Source organism: Delphinapterus leucas, chromosome 8 (genome assembly GCF_059928025.1).
Source record: "Delphinapterus leucas isolate spDelLeu-1000000601 "Yukka" chromosome 8, BTC_Dleu_Yukka2, whole genome shotgun sequence".
Lineage (NCBI taxonomy): Eukaryota > Metazoa > Chordata > Mammalia > Artiodactyla > Monodontidae > Delphinapterus > Delphinapterus leucas.
Genome location: NC_143136.1, coordinates 14,712,922 through 14,738,859, shown reverse-complemented (window position 1 = coordinate 14,738,859; position 25,938 = coordinate 14,712,922). Strand labels below are relative to the sequence as shown.

The 25,938-nt window shown below is 40.3% G+C and overlaps 1 protein-coding gene across 1 annotated transcript in view; it reads right to left on the bottom strand.

Annotated features, from left to right (window-relative positions):
• AP1S3 (adaptor related protein complex 1 subunit sigma 3) overlaps positions 1 to 25,938 on the bottom strand; it is a 55,567-nt gene that overhangs the window by 10,537 nt on the left and 19,092 nt on the right. The window contains exons 2-4 of the mRNA XM_089916311.1: positions 14,026 to 14,120; positions 7,583 to 7,761; positions 5,644 to 5,752 (exon numbers count right to left, since the gene is read on the bottom strand). Of these exons, the coding sequence (XP_089772437.1) occupies positions 5,644 to 5,752; positions 7,583 to 7,761; positions 14,026 to 14,031 (294 nt within the window). The 5' untranslated portion in view covers positions 14,032 to 14,120. The remainder of the gene's footprint in view (positions 1 to 5,643; positions 5,753 to 7,582; positions 7,762 to 14,025; positions 14,121 to 25,938) is intronic.

The following is a 25,938-nucleotide window of genomic DNA, read 5'->3' as shown; positions in this document are numbered from 1 at the left end:
GGAAGTTATTCCTATGCTATACCCAAACCAGCGCATAATAATATATATTAATAACAAGGATGATGGCAGCATCATTTATAATAAAAATTGGAAACAACTCAAAAATCCAGCCATAATGGAATTGCTTAAATAAAGTGTGGTCTACCCCTATTGTGTATCGTATTATATACCATGGGAATGCTCTGCATAAAGTTGGAAAGAATGAAGTAGATTTCCATGGATAGACACGGAAATAGCTCTAAGATAGACTGGTGAGGGGAACAAAAGAAAGTTGCAGAATAATATGTATAATACAATACCATTTTTTATTTAAAAAACTGTATATGTCTAGAAGGATATGTAAAAATATGTATTATTTTGCAATTTTAAACAATATAGATAAACAGAAAGAAAGCACAGTAGATTAGACATTCACGCACATTAAAGAAGGTACAAGAAGTAAGCAGTTACCAGAGATCAGAAGAGGTGGGAAGTCAGGATTTATAGTAGCAAGAGCTGGGGAACCCCAGAGTTCAAGGCAGGTGTAGACCAGGAATCCAGGACAGAGAGGAACCTCATGAGAAGGAACGAGCAACCAGAATCCTGCAAAGTGAACTTGACAGATACTAATGCAAGTTCTCTGGGAACTTCTCATACCCCACCCTCCACTCTCCTAGCAGCAAGCCATCCCCAAGGCTGTAGGGCTCGCCAATGGCGACGGGGCAATTAATTTACTGCACCTAGTTTCAAGGGGTAGGGATAAGGGATAAGGTTAGGTAATATGCAAAGCCAGATACACACACACACATACACACACACCTTGATTATACAGTTACTATCTCCAGATCATAAGGGAAATGGCTACACAAGTTCTACTGGTCGAATACAGAATGTTACAAACAAGCAAGTCATTCATAAACAGCAACTTCAAAATACTATTCTATTTGCTACTGAGTCTAACCCCGAGGGGTTATTGTACCTGAGAGTAAGAAGAGAAAACACCTCAGAACCTGAGACATAATGTAGATTTCTTCAGCTACTGTCTAATTGCTCAAATACTACTTCTAATTCTACCTTCAGGGCGCTGCCCCAGTATATGAGAAATGTACCCTTGATGCTCAGATGACTGCACTCCATCTAATTACGCAAAAGCACATGGCTTCTGTGTTAATAAACACATGAGCCTCTTTCCTTATTTTTTCTCATTTTCTCATGTCTCTCTATTCTGGAAGAAAGCTTATAAAAGGAAAAAAACAGTGGTAATTTAATGTTACCTTTGATCTCCTAGCCTTGTGTTTTTTACTATAATTTGGCTTGAGGGACTTCTGTTATAGCATAATACATGGTGTAGTGAGATTATTTCTGGCATTTAAATAACTAAATCTTTTTGGATAGAATTTAAGAAGGACCTTCCCTTACTGAATTCTGTTCTAAAGTAAGTACAAAAAGTTCAAGTTATGTACAGCAAATGCATAAAAGGATGTATAAAATAATAAGGCAAAGTACAGTTACATAGTGATTGACAGTTTATAAGTATTGTTAATTACACTATGTCTTTGATCCTCATAATAGCCCCCATGACATTAGCAGAGTAAATATTTCTATTCAACTTTTTGAATGTCATTTTTCTTATCTGTGAAATAGAGATCTATGATGAGTCAAATCATGGGTTTGGTGAGAAAGCCAGCTGACACCAGGATCCAGCAGGACATAGAGCACCCCTCCCCTGACAACAAGAAAACTCCCTGAATCAAGACAGAACCTCTAGGGCTTCCCTGGTGGCGCAGTGGTTGAGAGTCCGCCTGCCGATGCAGGGGACACGGGTCCGTGCCCCGGTCCGGGAGCCCACATGCCGCAGAGCGGCTGGGCCCGTGAGCCATGGCCGCTGAGCCTGCGCGTCCGGAGCCTGTGCTCCGCAACGGGAGAGGCCACAGCAGTGAGACGCCCGCGTACTGCAAAAAAAAAAAAAAAAAAATACAGAACCTCTCCAGCATAGCAACCTCTGCACTGTCCGGGTGCATCAGTAAAACCTCACATAACAGCCTGTAATGGGAAAATATGGCAGGTGTCGAAGTTCTCAAACTGACCCTTATCTACTGTGAGACTCTGAGGCATTGCCTCTTAGCCTCTATAAACTGGGCTTCATGCTACTTACTGAAGACCGAAAGATTAACTAGTTAATCCTCGTAAATCTCCTGGGAATTGAAAAGTGCTAAAAAATAAAAATAAAAATAAATTAGTAGCCAGAGATTTTGATTTATCTGTCATAGGAAGGTAATATTTTCTAGTCTTACGAGAAACTCAGTACAGAGTTTTTTCCTGGGATAATATAAGGGCAAAATTCAAGGAAACCTTCAGGATTAACACAAGAGGAAAAGAAAACCAAAGAGTAATATATCATTCCTGAGACAATGTCATAAGAATCAGTATTGCTGGGCTTACTCATCACAGTTAATTAATAAGAATTGAACATGTACTGGGCACAGAGGCTTGAACTACTCTTAGCTGCTCTTAGCTTAATGAAAGATTCACTGAACTTTTTTAGTGAATTAAATTTTGGTCCATGACAAAGACAGAGCTTCTAAAGGTATGCCAAAACAGGATGAAAAATTAATAATATTAGAGAAATAGGAATGCATCCTGATTCTGCTGACACTTTAACTGGGCTTAGAATGAGGGAAGTTGATTCAAATTCTCTTGAGAAAGCAATGTGTTCTGAAATATCTGATATTTGGTCAGATAAGATTGAGATAAAATTCAATCCCAATTCACATTATCACAGTTGGATAAATCTAAGAAAACACAACAGGTCAAACCAGAGTGCGGAAATGAGGCGGAAAAGGCAGGCTATGGGAATCTCTGGGCCTCAGGAGAACTCTTTCAGGGCTTTGCTAAAGGCCAAGTCTGCGGTTTATTTCAAAAGACAGTACTGCAATGTCAGAATTCCTCTGAAAAACTGAAAGCATAAAATTAAATAATCTCAGGTTTGAAAACTTGCCACTATATATTTGCAAATCTCTCTTGAAAAAAATGAAAATAAACTTGGTGAACCAGGAGAGAGCAAAAGAAAAATGGTCTTTTTTTTTTTTTTGGCCGTACGCGGGCCTCTCACTGCTGTGGCCTCTCCCGTTTCGGAGCACAGGCTCCGGACGCGCAGGCTCAGTGGCCATGGCTCACGGGCCCAGCTGCTCTGCGGCATGTGGGATCCTCTCGGACCGGGGCACGAACCCGTGTCCCCTACATCCGCAGGCGGACTCTCAACCACTGCGCCACCAGGGAAGCCCTGTCTTATTATTTCTATACGCTGACCAACAAACTGAAATCTCTGAAGCAATATTTAGGTCTTATAACATAACTTACAAAGACAAAAAAAAAAAAAGGAAGAAGAAGAATCAAAGAGAGGGAGAGAGGGAGAGAGGGAGGGAAAATTATTTCAGAAACCTTTCAGGTACTCATCCTTATGAAAACTGTTGCAACAAATCTGACAAAACCTTAACCAATACTTCAACTGCTGTTCATTCCATTATATAGAATACAGTACAGAAAACTCTTCGGAAAGCAAATTCTCTTAACAGCATTTAATAAAAAACTTCAGAGGGCTTCCCTGGTGGTGCAGTGATTGAGAGTCCACCTGCCGATGCAGGGGACACGGGTTCGTGCCCTGGTCCAGGAAGATCCCACATGCCGCGGAGTGGCTGGGCCCGTGAGCCATGGCCACTGAGCCTGCGCGTCCGGAGCCTGTGCTCCGCAATGGGAGAAGCCACAACAGTGAGAGCCCCGCGTACCGCAAAAAAAAAAAAAAATCGTCAGTGAGCCAGGAAATAGGGAAGAGAGTATTACTGAGAAGAAAACATTTCCCTAATCCACTGATTCATTTCTTGAGACTGTGAACTAGATAAAATATTTCTGGAACATTCTCTAAAATCAGCCCAGAGCTGGTTCCAAGGGCTGAAAAAACGAACAAATAAGTCCCAGGTCATGATCTCGAGATACTCGCAACTTGGTGGTCAGGCAAATCCTGTACAAGTTGAGGATAATACAAGGCTGCTCCATGTTGCTGGAGCACTGGATATGTCAGGGATAAAAAGACAGAGAAGTGAGAAGGTTGGAGCAGTGGTCTGGGACCAATGTTTACAATGAGTAAATGCCAAGCTAAGAAATTTGAATTGTATTCATTAAAGATGGAGGAGAGTGACCTAATGTCACCAGAGATCTGTGCATTGGAAGGACAATGCTAACAGACAGGCCAGGAAAGGCAAGCAGAGATGAGTCCAGAGGCAGAAAGGGGGAGAGATGAGGTTTAAAGGAAAAGCAAAACTGTAATCCCAAGTAAAACTATACTAGTGAGAGTGAAAGGAGATGAATTTTCGTCCAATTTGAATAGACAGAGGCAGACTTAAGTAAAGGGTGGAGAAATATGTAAGGAACACTGTCCTTCTGCGTTGAAAGATCCTAGGACGTCATAATTTCAAGCACAAGACTGAACAGGTTTTCAGGAGCTAATTTTCAGTTCGTGTCATGTTAAGACTGAGGTGAGCGTGAGAAGCCCAGTGAACAGCGTCATCAGCAAAGTGAAGAAGAGTCATCTGGTGATGGATTTCCAGGAGACAGAGTCTAGTAGACACACAGGAGAGAAGAAAGAAGGAGCAGGAGGGCATTTAGAGGGAAGGGGGAGGGAGGGAGCTGGGGAAGAGACCAAGTTGGGGCCTTCAAAAACACAGGATGGGGCTTCCCCAGTGGCGCAGTGGTTGACAGTCCTCCTGCCGATGCAGGGGACATGGGTTCGTGCCCCAGTACGGGAAGATCCCACATGCCGTGGAGCGGCTGGGCCTGTGAGCCATGGCCACTGAGCCTGCGCGTCCGGAGCCTGTGCTCCGCAACGGGAGAGGCCACAACAGTGAGAGGCCCGCGAACCGCAAAAAACAAAACAAAACAAAACAAAACAAAACAAAACAGGATGAGAATTAGCAGAACTCAGTGTCAGGGCAAAATAAAGAGGAGCGGATTTAAAGAAAGCATTGCACTGAGCAAGGGTCCAGTGCTGCAGAGAGGTTAAGGCAGGTGAAGATTAAAGCAGCATCACTGGTGTTGACCATTATGATTTCCCTGGAGGAGTAAAGGTGAAGCCAAGCCATAAGCTGCCGCAGAGTGAATGTGTTCTGGGGATCAGGGCACCTCGTAGAGTGTATTGCTTGGCAGTAAATGCATGGAGATTGAATAGCAATGTGAAGGAAAAGGATTTTGGTTTTGTTTGTCTGGTGTTGGTTTTTTTTCTTATGTATAAATAATATTAAAGAACCCTTGGAGCTTAGTAAAAGAAACCAGAGAGAGGATAAAAAGGCACAACAGAAAAGAGAAGACAGTCAGTGGGGAGTAAAGGACAAAATATCAAGGAATCCTTCACAATTAAATTCTAGTTTATTGAAACAAGGTGTCTAGTGTGGCTGTGGTCTGGACATACACACACCACCTGCCTCTGGAAAGCTCTGGATCTTCCATTTACTAAGAATTACAGGAAAGGGGGAAAGCGTTGCATTCTGATTCTCGGCGCAAATGCAGTTCATATTTTAGACTTGAGAGAGAGAAGGAATGTGAAAACAGACAGAACTGAAGTCGGAGCTGGGGTGGAGACTGACTCATTCTACAGACCAGGACACCACTTACATTTCCAAAGTATTTGTCCAGCAACTCCACATAACGATGCACAATCTCTAGTGTCAAGAGCTCATTGTCCTGATTTTCTACTGCACAGCAAAAATATAAACTAGCATACCTTGAAAAGAAAAGAAGATAACATAAAATATAATGACACATTACACAACCTGAAGATGGTTTTTTCCATGAATATGCAGTTACCGCTTCCTCTCCAGGGATTCTTCCTGTCCACATCCAAGAGGGAAATCATTATTCATCATGTCCAATAGCTTCCCAAAATGTAAAATAGAATATATAAAAAATATGGTGGGGATTGGGTTATTTCTGTTAATTATGTGAAAGGTCCTCAAAACTTTACCTTAAGGAGCTGTGATCAGGGTAACCTTTGACCCATGGTAATCAGGGTGCCTGTTCATGCCCCTCCCTGGATTGTGAATTGTCCTTTCTAAACTCCAGAGCCCTGACCAAGGGGCCCAGGGGCCCACGTGCCCACCCTCTTACTTCATACTGTACTGTAGTGTGCCTCCCATCCTCAGCTTATCAAGTCCTCCCCCCACCATGTGTGTTTCTTCTGCCTAATACCCTCCTCACCCCATACATGTGGCTCACTCCTACTTCTCCTGTAGCTCAGAGCTTGGATGTCCTTTCCTCCAGGAAATCTCTGTCCTCTCCGACTGCACTGGATGCCCCTGCTATGCATTCCTGTGCCTCCCTCACAGAGCATCCAGAGCTCTTCATTCCGTATTTCATGGCCTGTCTCTCCCCCACTAAATCAATGGCTTCCCAAAGGCAGGTACTGAGTCTGCGTTGTTCACCGTTGTTTACCCAGTAGTTATTGATAGCTGTTCAGAGAACTGCTGAAACCTATTCTTCAGGTAATGGTTTAAATCACAATTGAACCCCAAGTTGTAGAAACCAGGCAGAGAGTAGGGACAAGCCTTTTGTCGGCAAGGATTTCCTGGGACTCTGTCTTTCTATCCCTGGGATGCTTATTACTATAAGGGCCTTTGCTGACGTCTCCCAGGATGCTAGTACGAAAAGTTTTGACCTTGTGCCCAGCAAGAGAAGCTTGGTCCAGGCACTTCCTGGTAATTTACTCCATTGAATACAGCCTTTGATGTTACCTCTGTCTTTCCCCTTCCAGTTTTATAAACACACCTTGTGAGAGCCTTTCTAATGTGTGTTTTCCCTCTGAAAGTTGCAGTATGATGTTGGATGCAGGGTCAGATCGGCTGTGTTCTGGTCCCGGTTTAGGCGTCAGTTATCTGGGTCTCTATGAGCAAAATGACTTTACCTCTCAGGGCCTTAGTTTCCTCACCTAGAAATTGAGGTCCCTTTCTAGTATGGTCTTGCCATGGCAAGTAGGTACAGTAAAGAGAGGATATACAGTCTTTAAAGTCAGAAAACTCTGGGTTTGAATCCTGGCTCTGCTGATTACCACTCAATTACTGTGACTGGGGACTAATTACTTAAACTCTCTGCGGCTTCAGTTTCCTCATCTGCAAACGTGAATAAAGGGCTGCCCATCTCTCTATAATGTTAACCTTTTCTCTAGAGCATTTGTTACTAACTGAAACTGTTTTGTTTGCTTAACAGACGAATAAGTTCCAAGAGAGCAGGAATGTTCTGTGTCTTGTTTGCTACTGTATACACAGTCATTAGAACAGTGCTGGAAATATAATAGATGCTCATAATTTCTTGAATGCATGCGTGCATTATCAACACATAAATTAAGTATCTAGAATAAGTATCTAGAATCCGTCCTGGCATATGGAAAGCCTTTCAATGAATGAGAGTTCTCTTCTATTTAGCCTACTGGTACAAACGTTTGGCCTCCGGCCTTCAAAGATTTCAGTAAATGATAGAATTGGTGTTGCAGTCTAAAAAGCTCAGGACTCAACAAACCAAATAGTAATAAGAAATTCAGTTCTCATGAAGTTACTCACACCTTTTATACACAAGTTTTAGCTCCTTCCAGTCAACAAAACTGCTTGTCCTCTGACCACGAGAGAGAATAATCTGAACAATATCCCGGGTAATCTTTTTCCTTTCCTTGTCAGGGAGAGTAATGTACCATTTCTGCAGCCGTAATTTCCCTTGTCGACTGAAGAGCAATATGAAATGAATCTAGAACAAATAAAGGAGAGAAGAAAAACCAGAATTTGGTCAGCCAAATCATTCTACCATAGATATTAAAATACAGCAGCAGGGTTTACAAAGGATTATTCTGAACCGAGGAAAAAAATAATTACCAGCAAGAAAACTATCCCCTCTGACAACTACATTTAACCCCAAAAGAACAAAGAAATGCACACACCACAAACATAGCTTATTTATACTATAGGAGAGAGATAAGTTTTCTTTTACGAGTCACAGACTCATAGTGAGAATAGAACTCTTTTGAGAAAATATTAAATATATATCAAGGCAGAATAGAACTCTTTTGAGAAAATATTAAATTCTTCCTTCACAAGCCAAAAAAAAGTTAAAAACAGTAGAAGGGTTTACTTTAAAAATTATACTCTTGCTTCATATCACAAGTATAGAAACCAAATGATAATATAGACATAAAGAAGAGAAGTAAGGGAAGGAAATAAGGATGAAGCAAGGGGGAAAAGTGAGAAAACTAGAAGGGGACCATATTCTAATTTTTTAATAAAAATTATATATATATTTCAGGTGTACAACATGATGGCTTGGTATACACATACATGGCGAAGTGATTACTATAGTCAAGCTAATTAACATATTATCTCCCCACACAGTTCTCAGTTTGTGTGTATGATGACAGCACCTGAAATATACTCTCTTAGCAAATTTCCTGCATTCAATATAGTATCATAAACTATAGTGAGCATGCTGTACACCAGATCTCTAGATTTATTCATCTTACATAACTGCAACTTTGTTCCCATTGACCAGCATCTCCCCATTTCTCCCACCTCCCCATCCCTTGTAACCACTGTTCTACTCTCTGCTTCTGTGAGTCTGATGCTTTTAGATTCCACATATAAGTAAGATCATGTAGTATCTGTCTTTCTGTGCCTGTCTTATTTCATTTAGCATGATGTCTTCTAGGTTCATCCACATTGTTACAAATTACAGGATTTCCTTCTTTCTAAGGCTGAATAATATTCCATTGTATGTGTATGTACGTATGTATACACATACACACAGCATACTTTCTTTATCCATTCATCTGTCAATGGACACTCAGGTTGATTACATGTCTTAGCTATTGTGAATAACACTGCAATGAACATGGGAGCGCAGATATCTCTTTGAGAAACTGATTTCATTTCCTTTGGAAATATACCCAGAAGTAAGATTTCCCTTGGAAATATACGCAAAAGTACTATCATATGGTATTGCTATTTTTTTTTTTTTTTTCTTTTTGCGGTATGTGGGCCTCTCACTGTTGTGGCCTCTCCCGTTGCGGAGCACAGGCTCCGGACGCGCAGGCTCAGCGGCCATGGCTCACGGGCCCAGCTGCTCCGCGGCATGTGGGATCTTCCCGGACCGGGGCACGAACCCGTGTCCCCTGCATCGGCAGGCGGACTCTCAACCACTGCGCCACCAGGGAAGCCCGGTTTTGCTATTTTTTAATTGTTTGAGGGACCTCCATACTATTTTCCATAATGGCTGTCCCAATTTACATTCCCACAGTGTGCAAGGGTTCCCTTTTCTTCACACCTTCACCAACACTTATCTCCTATCTTTTTGATAATAGCCATTCTAACAGGTGTAAGACGATGTCTCATTGTGGTTTTGATTGGCATTTCCCTGATGATTAGTGATATTGAGCATATTTTCATACGCCTGTTGGTCATGGGTATGTCTTCTTTGGAGATATGTCTATTCAGGTCTTTTGCCCATTTTTTTTTAAATTGGATAATTTGTTTTCTTGCTATTGACTTGTTTGAATCCCTTATACATTTTGGGTATTAAACCCTTAACAGATGCATGGTTTGCAAAATTTTTCTTCTATTCCATAAGTTGTCTCTTTACTTTGTTGTCTCCTTTGCTGTGCAGAGGCCTTTTAGTTTGATGCAATCCCATTTGTCTATTTTTGCTTTTGTTGCTTGTGCTTCTAGAGTCGTATCCAAAATATCATTGCCCAGATCAACGTCAATGTCAATATCAATGTCAAGAAGTGTTTTCCGTAGGTTTTCTTCTAATAGTTTTTTCAGGCCTTACATTTACGTCTTTAATCATTCTGAGTTGATTTTTGTATGTGAAGTGAGATAATGGCCCGATTTCATTCTTCTGTGTGTGGATGTTAGTTTTCCCAACATCATTTATTAAAGAGACTGTCCTTGTCCCACTGGGCATTCTTGGCACCTTTCTCAAAGTTCAAACTAAGTCTCAAATGTAAGCTCTTTACTCCACTTTGTGGGATACCTGGCTGAGAGTTTTAGAGTCAACCATCTCAAGATACAGTTTGGCATCACAATAAATGTTTACAATTTAAATAGTGTGTTGACCACATTAGGAGGAAACCTGCTTTTATTTTCAATTAAGTTTCAAAGTGTGCATTTGAAATGCACATTCCTATTTCAATGAATTTTGAAAGCTTTACATGAATAGAAGACGCTGTAGAAATTTACTGTGGAGCCTGGGAGGTATGGAAGATTTGTTTTTCAGAAATTGTCAGATGGTCCGATCTTTATTTCATGAGATTAAGTTTTCTCAATCCACAGTATGAGAAGATCAAGTTTAGAATCATAATTTATCCTGTTGCCTGTTTGTTTTGTTTTAAAAAAAATAAAATTCATTATTGAGGTTAATTGTGTCATGGAGGGAACAATATATACTAGGAGCCAAAATAATTACAATTTTAAAACTTTCTACAAATAAAATATTCAACCCTTTTTATTAAAGAGATTTGGCTCTGAATGTCACAGCACAAATCATACAAACTCAGTAGGTGGATATATCCAAAGACCAACAGAAACCAGGCTCTTTCCTCAGAGCATCCCCTACCCCAGCCTATAGAATTTGAGGTCTTCTTAATAAACTACATTCTTTCTTAGAAAGGAAACATCTGTTAATAAGGACTTGAAAACCAAGACATGGCAAGTGAAGAGAAAGCAAGTTAAAAAGCCCTGCTCAACTAGCAGCTTTAAGAAAAATCACCCTCAGTCCGGAATTTGAAGCATCTGTTTAGAACAGAGCATTTTCTTAAATACACATTTCACTGTCAGCACAGGTATAGATAATTCAATAATGAAACACAGCTACCGCTTTCTAAGAATCATATTGAGAAAGGTATTTTTTGCTGCCAAGAAGAGATCATCATAAAAGTGACATTCTAAAAGTACACAATTGAATGGGAATAGAATAATAAAACCTCAGGATCTTGAGAACAAGGTTCAGCTTTTGGATTATCACCAGCGGCTAAGACTATTCAATCCCATTTCTAGTGACTGGTCAGACCTTTGCTAGAGAAATGAAATCCACACATTTTCTTGGTGCTTACTTTGCATTTCCTGTCAGAAAATTTTCTTCTTCACATCTAACCTAAATCTTTTCTGTTACAATTTAAACCGATTTTCCCTGATTTTATCCACAGAGCAGATTAAAAGACAATATATCACTACCCTCGAAATAATAAGAAACTCTTCAAATACTTGAAGACAGACTTTAAAGTGTACCTGGAGTCCTTTCCTTCCAGAAGAAATTACCTTGGTTTCATGTCTTCTTCTTATTGGTTCTATTATCAGATTTCAAAACCATCATTGTTACAATTCCTCCAGGATTACTTCATAGATAAATGTCACTTTTAATTTATGGAGCTCAGATCAAGGAGCTCCAGTGAGTGGCTGGAACTATTGCTGAGTTTAATTATGGATTACTTTCTATTCCTTCTACTGCAACTTTCCCTCAAGATCAAGTGCCTGCCTTCTTAAACGGCTCAACAAGGTAGAAAATAAACAAATAACTCTTTTTCATTCTAACAATGAATTCAAAGAGAAAGGATGATCAGGAACATAATACACACATCCATGAAGCGATTTAAAATATAAAAATGTGTTTCAAATTCAAAAGAAGTAACAAACAGGTTCAAGTTTATCCAATAATTGCATTGCATAAGACAGTGTTGACAGATTTTATCCTCTCAAGTTCTGCTCTAAGGGAAAAGAAGTGTAGCTCGCTCCTGTGTGTCTGGTGTCTGTTGCCTCTCCAGAGTTAACAGTGTAGCATGAGAAAACTGGCGGAATGAATTGTAGTGATTCACAGGAGTTCATCACCTCGAGCAATTAATTGTATCCAATTTATCAGTTTAGTCATTCAAGGCATATTTGGATAATATGTTTCAAGAGGTTAATCAAATACCATTTTTGATTAGCATTAGCTTGAGAGTATGAGAAACAGGCAATTGGGAGGGTTTGGATTATTTTCCCAATATTTACAAAGAGCCAACTTCAACTCAAGTTGATGTCATAAACAAACTTCAACTGACTTCAGAACACCCAGGCATTTTGTTTCAATAATAGTGCTGGCAAGAAAGGAATAATGGAGAGGCTGATCGGTAATCCTCTCCTGGGAAATGCCAACTCCAGAAACAACCATAACATCCAACGAAGTGTGATGAGCAAGCCTGACTTCTTACATTTGGCCCAAATGCTCTGGCCTTAGGTGGGCATCTGATTTCACCGAGATCTCCCCTCCCTCATTCAAGGTTAACCTGAGACAATAGCAGAGGAAATAATCACATTGGCAGCTGAATTAATTGTATTTTAGAGACCTTAGAGCACAGATCATTTATTCACGCAACGCATATTTACTGAGTGCCTACTCTGTGCACTACGAACCTACAACGTAAAACTTGGTTCTTTACCTTGAAGCGCTTTTAATTGTGATAAAGAATACAAAAAAAAAAACCCAAAGTAAACATATTGAATTAAACCACAGGGCGTTATCTCCTCTACCTCCCAAAATGCCACTAAAATGACAATAGTAGAATTTTCTTAAATGCATTAACCCTCAAAGACAAGAAGAATGACAGGGGATGTGATAGCAGCCAAGAGATTTCAACAAATCTTTGGAAGATAGAAGGAGACAGAAGAGGGATAACTAACTTAGCAAAATAAGGAAAATCGTAGCTTAAGAGGCAGATTACAAAGACAAACCAGCCAACTCTCCCAGAGAAAGCCTGAGGGCAGCACTTGTGGGTACCATGGCTCCACAAAGTTCTAAAAACAGGGACACTGGCTAAAGGTCTACCTACAGAGTGGCTGGCATGGACCACCTGTGGCATTTCCAGGGGATTACAGCTAAGTGAGAACACTCACGCATGTGTACACACATAGCACACATGCACATACACACACTCCTCAGTAAGTTCCCAGCTGCTTTATTCAAGGGCACAGAAATTTAGTGGAGGTCATGCAGCTGAAGCACCTCTTAGCTCGGCTTCCTCTGGCCCCCAGTCGGTAATGGACAGCAAGCAGCTGCCAATGATGATCCAAACAAGGCACGGTTTACTCAACCTGAGAAGCTCAAATTTGTGTAATGCCATATTTCTTCTCTACTTAAGGCTCTCAGAGACCTTACCGTAAGGAGAAATATTTAGAGACACCTGCAACCCTCCTGGATCTTAAACGTAATTCAGAGCCTGCAAAGCTATATATGTATCTTCACTAAGAGAGAAACATGTTCCTGCACCTCTACCACCAACTTTGTTGTATAAAAAAACCCATCTCCTAATCAGGAAATGGAATGATTCCTCTCTGGAGACACTGAATGGCAGAGAAAAGACCTCTAGGTACTAACAATGGAGCTTTCCAGGCCACCTGACTACGCCCTCAGAACTGCCTATTAGCATCTTAGCACCCACTTTTAAATATGAGCAGAGGATTACCAGACATTTGAGAATAGTCTCTAATGTCAAAGAAAGAGACTGAAAAAAACAAATAGAAAAAAAGTAAGCACTGGATACAGTAAGAAAGCATGCAGGACAAACTGTTACACACACACACACACACACACACACACACACACGAACATGAATATGCTCAGAGTTCAAAGAAGATGGAGTTCCTATATCAATAAAACAAAAACAGCATTCTACTGGGAGAAAAAGAGAGAAAACTCTTGCAAATTAAAAAGTATGGTAACCAAAATAAAGTCAGAGGATTCTCCAAGAGATCGGAACAAACAGAAAAACAGATGGAAAATTAGAGGAAAAAATAAAACTATTAAGGGGTCAACCCAGAAGGTGCAAAATCCAGAGAGTTACAACAGAGATAATGGAGAGGAAGAACTAAGGGTTTGCATGCCACAACTAAGGAGCCCACCTGCCGCAACTAAGACCCAGCACAACCAAATAAATAAAGAAATAAAAATTTTAAAAAACAAAGCAAAACAAAAGAGCATTGGACTCCTCACCTGCATTTATTGGAAGACCACACGCCTACACCCAACCAAATTATCAATCGAGTGAAAGAGGGGAAGTGACCTTTGAATTTTCATGCTTGCAAAGACTAAAAATAAAGAGAGAAAGATAAAGAAATTTGCACTCAGTATATCTTTCTTAGGAAGCCGCTGTAAGACGTCTCTGAGCAAAGAGTAGAAAAGAGTTAGATATGGTTACCTAGGGCACAGGGAACCCAAAGCAAAATGATGCTGAAAGGAAAGGCCAGAGTGACAGCCACATATCAGACCAAGAAAGCAACCATTCCAGACAGAAGTGGTGGAGGCTGGAGAAGGGGAAGGGGAAGGGAGAACTAGAATTTATTGATCATTTCATTTCTTTTTACAGTTGGAAAAAAATATTGATAGCCATCTGAAAGATCTGCTAGTGCATTGGTGGGAAAAAACAGGGAAAGATACATAGAAAACCAGGCCAGTGGAAAAAATATTTATAAACTCCAGAAAAAGAAATGATACAAGCAAGAAATCATCATCCTTATAAATACTTTGGGAGAAAGAGAAGTGAGGAAATACGCCTGTGAGCAGAAGGAAGTAAATGCCCAGTTGCCATGACAGGAAGGCAGGAGACAATGTAAAGAATTAGGAGTAGAAACTTGTCAGCATAAGCATATTATTTAGAAATATAGACATAACTACCCAAAGAAAGACTGCAATTATTGAAAGTGAACAACGTGGTAAAGGAAAAGAGTTGCTGTGTTTCATTATAAATTATATGTCTGTTTGATTTTTTTTAACTATGTACCTATATTACTTGGATTTTAAATTTTTTTAAGGAATTAAAAATAAATAAATAAGGGATGGTGGAATGCCTATATTTGACAGTGACATTAAAAGCATATTCTGAGGGGATTCCCTGGTGGTACAGTGGTTAAGAATCCGCCTGCCAGTGCAGGGGACACGGGTTCAATCCCTGGTCAGGGAAGATCCCACATGCCACGGAGCAGTTAAGCTGGTGTGCCACTACTGAAGCCTGCGTGCCTAGAGCCCGTGCTCCGCAACAAGAGAAGCCACCGCAATGAGAAGCCTGCACACCGCAACGAAGAGTAGTCCCTGCTCGCTGCAACTACAGAAAGCCCGCGGGCAGCAAGGAAGACCCAATACAGCCAAAAATAAATAAATAGAAATAAAAAATAAATTTATTAAAAAAAAACATATTCTGAGATATTTTCCCTTCTCCCTCCTAATATTAAACTCTGAAATTTAGAGGGAAAAATCCTTAAATACGTTAACTATTCTAAACTATCAGTTTTGAGCTCTCATTTGATTTTATCTGAGGCAGTTTTAGTTTTCAACCTGTACCAGTTCATGAATAAGAGTGCCATTAGTTTACTCGCTTCCAGGTGGAATAATACATTTTATGTCCTGATTTTACTTCAAGCACATAACATTTGACCAGAATTTTACTGTTCCTAATATAATTTTTAAAAAGAGAGGATGGATTAAAAAGTTTTTGCAGATTCTGTACCTATCCTTCATGTACTAACAATTCACTATACATCCCCCTTAGCTATCACCTGTGCAGCAAAGACGTTCACCTCTGAAACTTCTTTTCATACCATGGGTTTCTCAATTCCCTTATCATTTTGCATGTTTCTTCCTGGATCATGTCTAACTCCACCTTTTGCTCATAACAGGGACTTAGTAAATATTGGTGGAAGTGTTGAATTTTGAGAAACGGCAACTAGCCCTGCATTAATATTCTGAGTAGAGAACTGGGTTTTCTATAAGGGTTAGAGAACACTGTGGTTTGGGGTTTTATCGGGATCATATGCTTGTAACTGGGATTACTTTTCTCCAGATGCAATAAACTCAACTCTCACTTGTTGTATTTGCCAGATCTTCTGGCAGCTTATCCTGTCCGGCTTAACAGTTCTCTGGCCAGAAGAGCTCAATAGCATTTAAAAACCAAGAGCTCCAGCTGCCCTATTCTCTCTGCTAGATCAGTTGTAAAAAATGTTACCCACAACTGGTCTGGGCACTCATTCCTTCAGGGTCCCACAGTTTATACTTGCACGTAGGAATGATCCCTTTAACAATTAGCCTGATTTCCTTCCTCTAAGCCTGCTCTGAAAGCGACAAGACCAACGCTCCAAGCCTGCTGCCTCTCATGCATCTCCCTTTGGTCGGAACCCCAATCAGAGGGGTTTCCAGAATGTAGAAAGAAGGGATATCCACTGCTTCTTCACTAGCCTCATGTATTCACCTTCTCGTTGGGCTCCAGTTCCCTCTTCCACAGTTTCCTTCTCTCTAAAAAGGTCATTTGCTTAAGCTTCTAGTGATCTACCTTTATCATAGATGTTACCAGCATGCCCCAGGTGGAAATAAGATGATGTCAGACCACAAAGTTTCCCAGAAGTCATTTACTCGTGTTCTTAGGACAAAGGTTCATTGACAACTGGCTAGACCTCTAACTTAGTGACCCTTTGAAACAGACTAGTTGCGCGCTGGAAATTTTTTTTTTTTTTTGGCCATACCACACGGCTTACAGGATCTTAGTTCCCCAACCAGGGATTGAAACCAGGCCCCTGGCAGTGAAAGCACTGAATCCTAACCACTGGATCGCCAGGGAGTTCCCTGGGAATTTAAATTTTAGTTTTTCCAAACTCGTTATATGCCACCCAGTCCAAATGGTGTACCTCCACCACTGTTTCGGATTTGATCTAGGACATGCTGTGCATTTACCAGTAGGCCAACCCAAATTGGATTCAGGACATGAAAGGCATTTATCACTAGGCCAGGCCTTGGCCAGGGCTGGGGGGCAGTAGAGAAGGTTGGTTGTTACGTGGGAAGACTCTGGTGATAGGCAGCTTTTGAGAGTTTGCATTTGAATCCTGGTTCTGTCATTTGTGAGCTAAGTGGACTAGGAAAAGTTACCTGACCTCTCTGGTCCTCAGTCTCATCTATAAAATAGGGATGACAACAGTAATGACATCAGTAATGTAGAGGATACGATGATATCACACGTCTACCTTTTAGTGCGGAGCCTAGCACAGAGTAAGCTCTCAATAAATACTTGCTATGGCTAATGAATCATCCAGGAGTCAGCCCAGCCCATTTACAATCCCATTTATCTTCACTGAGGCAAGCAAAAAATTCCCTGCTTCCACCTTTGGAATCACTCCGTGTCTACCCCATCACTTTTCCACTAATTGGTCCCCACATTCTGATGGAAAGTGTCTGTGACAGCCATTTCATAGGTACCCAGAAAGGCATTCTGCTGTTTCTTTGGATAATAAACCATCTAATTTCTAGCTGATTTGCTACCTTGCCTTCTCAGTCACTCTGTCTCATCAACCACCTTCTCAATGCTTAAATAAGGAGTTTAGTCCAGAGATAGCCTAAACGTGCAGGTAGCCCTTTAGGGTTCCCTTCTTTCTTTGGACGGCTGACCAGTGGTACTCTGATCATGTATTTGTTAATTCTCTCCAAGTTCCCTGTAAGGTGTTTACTTGGGGGTTCCTCATTTTTTCACTTGTGTGTCTGTGTATGACTCTAGTTTCTTTTCTATATTGAGTAACAACAGGTGTTCAGGTTTTTCACCTTCCCTCCTGACTCTTTGTTTAAACTGCATCACACTTCTGTGGTGGGTCACGCTCACACTTTCCCCACCAGTTTCTCTTTCACGGGCCAACAGGGCTCAGTGGGACTTCCAGGGCAGGTGTGGCACTGAATCAGCTGTCAGCTCCCCTCTCTGGGCCTCATCTCCTCCTCTAAGAAACAGGAGAGCAGGGTCACGTATTCAAATACCTTTCAGAGGCTGGCAGCGGCAGGCAACATTTTCAATGAGGGTGAGGGTTCCGTATGCAAAGTGGGTGGAAGACACAAAGTCAAACTGTAAATCACAAGTTCCAACTGAAGGGACAGCCTCAACTCAGCCATAAGAAGGTACTGCCAAGAAAAACATTCAGCCAGTATTGCCAGGCCTTCAGATTTTTTTTTTTTTCCCCAGAAGAAGCCTGAAACCTGGATGATTATGTGAAATACTGGGATTGTTTTACTATTGGCAATTAATAGGAATAATGATAACAAAACCCTGTGCAAGCCAAACAAGGCGCATTGTGAGTGGCTGTGGTCTGTGAGCTACATTCGGGCTACAGGCCTCATTTGAAACTGCTGAATTAAATGACAGCTGAAGCGCCTTATTTCACGAATGCCTTTCTACAGCTTTATTGCGCTCAACAGATTTCCCCTTTTTCTTGTGGTTTCTGAATCTCCCTGTTTGAGGAAGTGGCCCTCAGACCCCAGAAGCTTGCTTCCACCTCTCAGCCTAATATTACTGTTGAAATTATTCTCAGATCAGTGTCTCCTGTTAACTCTTATTCATCAAAATTTTTAACTTCTTTTTTTCTCAAGATTTCCAGCTCAGGGTTCTGCTTGCACAGTACAGGAAGAGAAAATGTATATAGAGAAGTAAAATCTACACAATCTCAGGATCTCATTTTTGGCTTATCATGTCAACTTTCTTCCTGAGATAAAATGTTGAAAAGCTGCCACATCGGCCAATGTGTTTCAAATCCTTTCCCAGTCCTTGCACACCATCTGGTGGCAGAACTATCTATTTATAACAAGTGAAATGCTCAGTGAAGAAGGAAAAGTAGGTGAATTGGGTGAAGAAGAAAGAGTTAGGAAGAGTCAGGTAAGAGGGGCAGCAAGAGAAAAAAAAAAAAAAAGGAAATGAAATGGAAACAAAAGTCATGAGTAAGCCACAAATTAAAAAGTCAACTGCTGAGAATTAACTCGAGGCCATTTATGTAAAGCTTCAAAGATGTTTCTAAAATTGTCTGTTATCAATCTGCTTGTATTGCACAGTAATGTTTATTGGAAGAAAGGAAGGAAGGTAAGAAAGAAGGATGGAGAGATGGATAGCTATACAAAAAGGACAGAACAAGCAGCCTGTTAGGGGTTCAATTGCATCACCCAAAGATTCATATGTTGACATGCGTCCTAACTCCAGCACCTCAGAATGTGACCTTGGTCACTGCAGATGTAATAAGTTAAGATGAGCTCATACTACAGTAGGGTGGGCCCCTAATTCAATATGACGCGTGTCATTATAAAAAACGGAAATTTGGACAAGATATGCACACAGAAAGAACACCATGTGAAGATAAAAGCAGATCGAAGTGATGCAGCAGAAGTCAAGGAACACCAAAGATTGGCAGCAAAGCACCAGAAGCTAGAAGAGAAGCATGGAACAGACTGTCTCTCAGAATCCTCAGAAGGAATCAGCCCTGCTGAAACCTTGATTTTAGACTTCCAGCCTCCACAACTGTGAAACTATACATTTCTATTGTTTAAGCCGCTCAGTGTGTGTACATTGTTACAACAGCCCTGATATACAGCTTGTCTCTGGCTTTTCATTTTGTCTTTTTTTTTTTTTTTTTAAATCTCAAAATCACCACCATTGTTTTCTGTCACTACAATTCAATATCATAAAACTAAATCATCGGGACTTCCCTGGTGGCGCAGCGGTTAAGAATCCACCTGTTAATGCCGGGGACACGGGTTCGAGCCCTGGCCTGGGAAGACCCCACATGCTGCGGAGTAACTAAGCCCATGCACCACAACTACTGAGCCTGCGCTCTAGAGCCCGCGAGCCACAACTACTGAAGCCCGCACGCCTAGAGCCCGTGCTCTGCAACAAGAGAAGCGACCGCAATGAGAAGTCCACGCACCGCAACGAAGAGTAGCCCCCGCTGGCCGCAACTAGAGAAAGCCTGCATGCAGCAACGAAGACCCAACGCAGCCAAAAATAAATAAATAAATTTATTAAAAAGAAAAAAAACCGATCATCTCAATAGATGCAGAAAAAGCTTTTTAAAAGAATCATCTACATTCCAGAGATAAAGTCAGCAGATTCCATTCAACTTAGCAAATATTTATTCAGTATCTACCCTAGTGAGGTATTTGAAATGAAATAACCACTCATTCCTGGACTCACAAAAGGCTAATAACATTAGAAAGGACAGCAGAGCTGATTTGGTGTAAACCCCATCTTAAGACAGAGAGCTGGTGACTTGACCCTCGGTTGGGTACTTAGCAAGTGGCAGAGTTAAGACGATCTCCCGGCTCCCAGCCCAAGGCTCTTTGCACTTGGCACCTTAAACCAGTTTTTTCCGGCAAAGCTAATTAACTACTACTTTTTTTCCCATTTATGCAAATAATTACAATAGGCAAGTCTTACGCTAATCCCAGAGACCTATTTACAATGACTGGCATGTGTTGAACACGTGCCAACACCATGCTAAGCACATTACATGCAGTACCTCATTTAACCCTCATTAAAACTGTAAGATGTAGATACTATTATTACCCTCATTTGATTGGTAAGGAAACTGGGTCCCAGGAAAGTTAAGTACCTTGCTCTGAGTTAATCAGCAAGAAGAAGGTTCCAGGGGTGGGCTTTGATTCTGGAGCCCACTTTTTAAATTGCTCTGCAACATCACCTCGTGGGGAGACAGCACAGATACAGACAGGCACCAATGAGGCTGGATTCACCCACTTCTAAAGTCAATATGATATTGACCATCTTTATAACTAGAAGGTAGTCCTTGAAGCTCTCCCTGCCTTATCCAATACCAAGAGCTTCTGTAACAATTTTAAAAATGAGCAGGAAGGGCCAAAAGGTCTGTACTTATAGAAATCAAAATAAGAGAAATAAATATTCAACTGAAGATAATAATGACATTAGCACTGAATCACTCTGAGTCACTACTATTAAACATATCGCAGCAGTGACATCAAGATGGGTAGAGGAAGTATTAAGCGAAGTTTATTGGACTGGAAACATTTTTGCTAGCAGAGAAAGATCATCTAAAGCCATCTATGCAGTTTAGCTAGATCCAACATGGGCCTGTATCGCTTCTCATATAAATGGGACCAATGAAGAACTTGAACTTGGGAAAAATTTGCATGGATAGCTCTATTCAGGGTCTGTAACATTATTGAGAGGGAAGGCCATTACTTCCTTTGAGGTGATAACTAAAACAGGGCCTGTATTGGCAGGGAAGTCCCTGTACCTAACAGAAATGGGGTAGGAGGTAGGGAGGATGATGGCAAGAAAAGAGAGGAAGAAGGTACAGCTGCTGCCTGCTAGGCTTGCTTTCTTATTGCAAATTCACAGAATTTTACCTTTCTTCCTTTCTTTCCTTCTTTCACGTATTCATTCAGCAAGTATTTACTGAATATCTACTATGTGCCAGGTACTGTGTCAAGAGGTGAGGATACCACCAAGAGCAGAACAGAAAAGTTCCTACCCTCATGGGGCACACCTTCTAACAGAGGGAGATGGACAGCTAAACAGTATGAATTCTATCCGAGCCCGATGTGTTAAAGCACAAGTAGCACAAAGAGCTATGGGAAAATAAAATAACCTTGTCTAACGGTCAGGGAACCCTTGGGGAAGTGATCTTCAAGATAGGATCTGAAAGATGAAGAGGATCAGGCAAATGGAAACAGGGAAAGGAAAGGGTAGAGCTAAGTAAGAATGACCAGGCAGAGGGAACAGTGGACAGGAAAGCCACAGGAAGGAAAGGCGATGGCATCTTCTGCAAACTGAGGACAGCACATGTGGCTGGTTGACTGGAGAGGAAGAGTGGGGAGAAATGGCACAGGAGAGATGGCAGAGGCAAACAGAAGGAGGGTCTTGTAAGCCAGGGTAAGGAGCTTGGACTTTAGTCTAAGGGAAAGGGGAATAAAGAAGCCCAAGAATGGAGTAAGACATACAATAGATGACAACAGTGGCCTCCATCACTGTAGCAGTGAGGATGGAGAGAAGTTAAAGGAGTCGAAGCTATTTAAGTAGTAGAACCAGTGGGACTTGGTTAGCTGTGGGTGTGAGAGGGAGAGAAGGGTCAAGGATAATTCCCAAGAGTGGTAGCAAATTTTCTGAGCCAGGGAACCCAGGAAGAGTAGGAGATAAACCACCAAAGAGGAGGGGGCAGTCATGGCGGTGGCAACAGGCTTGGAGACTCAACCAGGTCATGCTTCAAGATCCTCTGGAATGTAGAGACTGTTCTCCAGCAGAGGCTTAGAATAGAGTTAAGTGAGAAGAACCTTTTAAAATCACTGGCTCTAATCGCATGCTTTTAAATAAAGAAACTGAGGCATATAGATGGGAAATGATTCACCAAGACCACAAAGGAAGTGAGTAAAATCAGATGTAGTATCCAGCCCATGTCCACCACCCTACAGTGCTTCTCGTGAAGTAAAAGTCAAACTTTTTACCCCTTCCCATCACCTCCCTAGAGCCAATCTGTACAACCTGGAGAGAAAGACAGCATTAGTTATATCCTGCGTTGCTTATCTATTTCTTTTTAAATTTTGGATTCAATAAGAAGAACATTTCAAAATGTCTCAGGAAAAAAGAAATAATACTATGTCGATTGGGAGTGTCTCAGTGCTTCACAATAATGAACCACTTTCCAATAATAAACCATACAATCAGCAACGCTTCTATGCAGGGTCCCAATTAATGTTATTTTAACACGTACAAAAATTTCATAGTGATTTTTGCTAGATTGTTATAGCCATCTCAAAGGTTTTCAAAATAAGGACAAATAAAAGTATTTTCTTATAAAACACAATGTAAAAATTACTAACGGTCTTTTGCATTTTTGATTCCCAGTAATGAATCCCATTTTAAAAAAATAATTTCCAAAATCATAAATTACATTCTTAAGCAATAATGTGAACTATGTTAAAGAATAGTAGCTCTTACACAATTTTAACCAAAAAACCACACAAATCCCAAATGCAGCAAAGACAAACTGCTTTCCTCTATTGAACCTCAGTGTCAAGTAAATTAAGTTTCATCAATGGTTTCAAAAAGGAGCATTTTTTTAAAGTGTTTAGTCCTCTCCACCAACCACAGTTCTCAAAAGAAATATCTTTCTGCAATATAGATAATCCAGAAATATTTTGGAACAATTAAGCATTTTTTATAGATGAAACTGCAATAAATAAGCACCTACATCCTTGGCTATATAAACCAGTATATGCTAGAACCAAAGTAAGATGGTTTTCCAGTTATGGCAATCTACTTAATTGTGTTAAAGTCTGAACATTTCCATCAATCAAAATTTCTGTATTGGTTGATAGTTCAGACCAACCTTTTTCTATGACTACTTGAACCCTGTTTAGGGTAACTTTAAACTGCAATGATGTTATCGAATGCAAATAAACACACATCAGCAGTCAAGTTTTTTCTTCGTGTAAATCATTGGTACTCACTGAAGACAAACCACCCCAACTCCAAGATCTATCCTCAAACAATTCACTTATCAGTCTTCCTCTTTTAGAAAGCTAAAGCTTTATTCAAAGTTGAATGCAACCAGTTAATTTTTAAAATTTATATCCAAAGTGATCAAGAGGCACCAAAATGGCATGCAAAAATTAGAGACTGTTAATAAGGTTTATAATGCCCCAATTTCATGGTGCAAGTTTAGTGTCACTAAATGTTACTGCTCAGCATTGCATACATAAGTGCTTTCATTTCATGCAGTAATTCATTGGTTTTACCCTAATAGCATGGCACCTAGCATGAGGGTACAAGTGACAGGTCAGACTCAAAGAAAATTGTTCTTAAGAAGTCCCAGGATGGCAGGTCACTGATTATCTGGTTTGAAAATTAGGTATCCAAAAAATACTTAATAATGAGTACAATTTTCCTGACCTTTGAAAGGTGGAATGGATAGCACAAATGTGGAGTGTAAGGATGTCTATTCAAACTTAAGTAGAATGTTGATTTTGACCCAACCTACCCTGCATCTCCCCTTTTCCATAGGCTGAACAAAGGCCCTTTAACAAAAAAACAATGTGTGATGAGAGTCAGGTAAAGCTAGACGTGGAGAACCTCCCAATTGACGGCTAGGTTCATGCCCCTAAATTTAGGTCCCACCCATGACTCTAGCATGACACAGCAGCCAGTGGCTGAGCACACATCCCAAACCCAAATTAGTGGCTGCAAATCTACACTGCCAACACGGAGGTGGAACCACAAATTATCTCCACAATGCACTTTCAAGTGAGCATGTGTGCTTTGCCAATGCCATAATCACCTTTCTTCCAGTTTTCCAGGTCCCTGATTCCAAACTAGGGGAGGTTGGAAAAGACAAGACTCTTCTGGATCAAATGAAAGGAAGGGGAGTTTCTAAAGTAAGGATATTAATGGTAAAATTTACAAATTGCGTTTGTATGTACGTCCATCTTGAATACTGAATCTTAGGTAAAGTCTTAATTTTGCAGCAGTGTTGTAGGGAATGGGCACTTTGTTTCTAGTCAGTTGAAAACCACCTTAAACTAACAGCTAAAATTATACAGGCATTAAGCTCATATGTGTACAAGTCAAGTAAAATGAACCTGTGAGAAAACATTCCTGGAGAAACAAGTGAAGTAAGAATCTGCCTCTGAATGGCCGGCAAAGAAAAAGCCAATGTTGAACAGAAGCCTTTAAATCCGTCAGTGGGCATAGGAAGTAGGAAATAGTGACCATTACAGCTTTAACATATGTTGATGTACAATTTTCCAAAATACTTCTGAAGATTGTGCCTTTATATTTACAATATATGGTGCTACACTTCTGGTGTCAAGACAAAATTATTTAGTCTCAGAGTTTATTCCGCTTGGTAAGTGATCCATCGGATACTTCAGATGTGTATTTAATACCATTCCAAATTACTTTAACAAATATATGCTTAATACCTCGTTGTCATTCAGAGCCACATCTAACTTCTTATACTTCTAAAAAAAAGTATTTTGGTTACTCACAGGTTGTTCCTCGACCTATTTTGCTTTGAAGTCTCAGAGAGGGTTTTCTTTTCCCCTTTTGCTTTACTTGTTTCACCCAAGTAGTATACATAATTGAGTTACTTTCTTTTTCAGAACTTTTGCAAACGATGGTGAATCTGAGGTTAAATTTGAATACTTTCTGTGCCTTCACTAGTTTGAGTATACCAGAAACCTCCATTTCTAACACTGATCAAGTACAGAATCAAATGTTACAGGAGAGTTGGTGGTACTAAGTAAAGGTTTTAACAAATGAGAGACAGAGAAAGACTGTCAAACTTTTAACTTCTAGAAAAACAAAAATAAAGACAAACTTGAGTACAGACACTAGAAAAACTGCATAGCTCTCTAGCGGGTATGCTTGCCAAGTTAAAAAGAAACCAGACAGGTTCCAACTGAGTGGATGCTTTCACTTTTCAAAGTGCCAAACCCAAATAATCCCTCCTCGTAATCATGCCAGTAAATGCAAAATGCACGTCTTGTGGAATTCATGGTCATATTTCAGTTTTTGGTATAAGGGAAGAATTATTTTTATATCATTTTAGCTGTATATATTTTCATATCTTTTAGCTGATTGTTTTTATATAACTTTATGTCCTTTAGCTGTATTTTATATCATTTTAGCTGCATATCATTTTAGATTCCCCTTTTTTCTTTTCTTATTTTTGGAAGTAAACTTTATACTTTCACTATTCAGAATATATGTAAATACTTATATAGAGATATATAATATATATATGCTGAGATATTGTTCATGTTTACTTTTTATAGTATTTGAAGAAAAAAGTAATAGTATAAACAACATTGCAGTGGTTCTCCCAAGGCATCATTTCAGGTGGTTTTTATTTTCTTCTTCACGTTTTTGGTGTTTTCTCCAAGTTTTCTATAATAATTATGTATTAGTCACAATTTTTAAAAAATTTAAGTTACAATTCCTACAGAAATATAGAATATAGTAGCTAATCCAACACAGGAAGGGAAGAACTGGGCTTTCCGGAATGCTGGATAGCTTGAGGCAGTGGTATTACTCAGGGACACCGGAGCAAGGACTCTGCCACACACCCCAGCCCAGGCCCCAACACA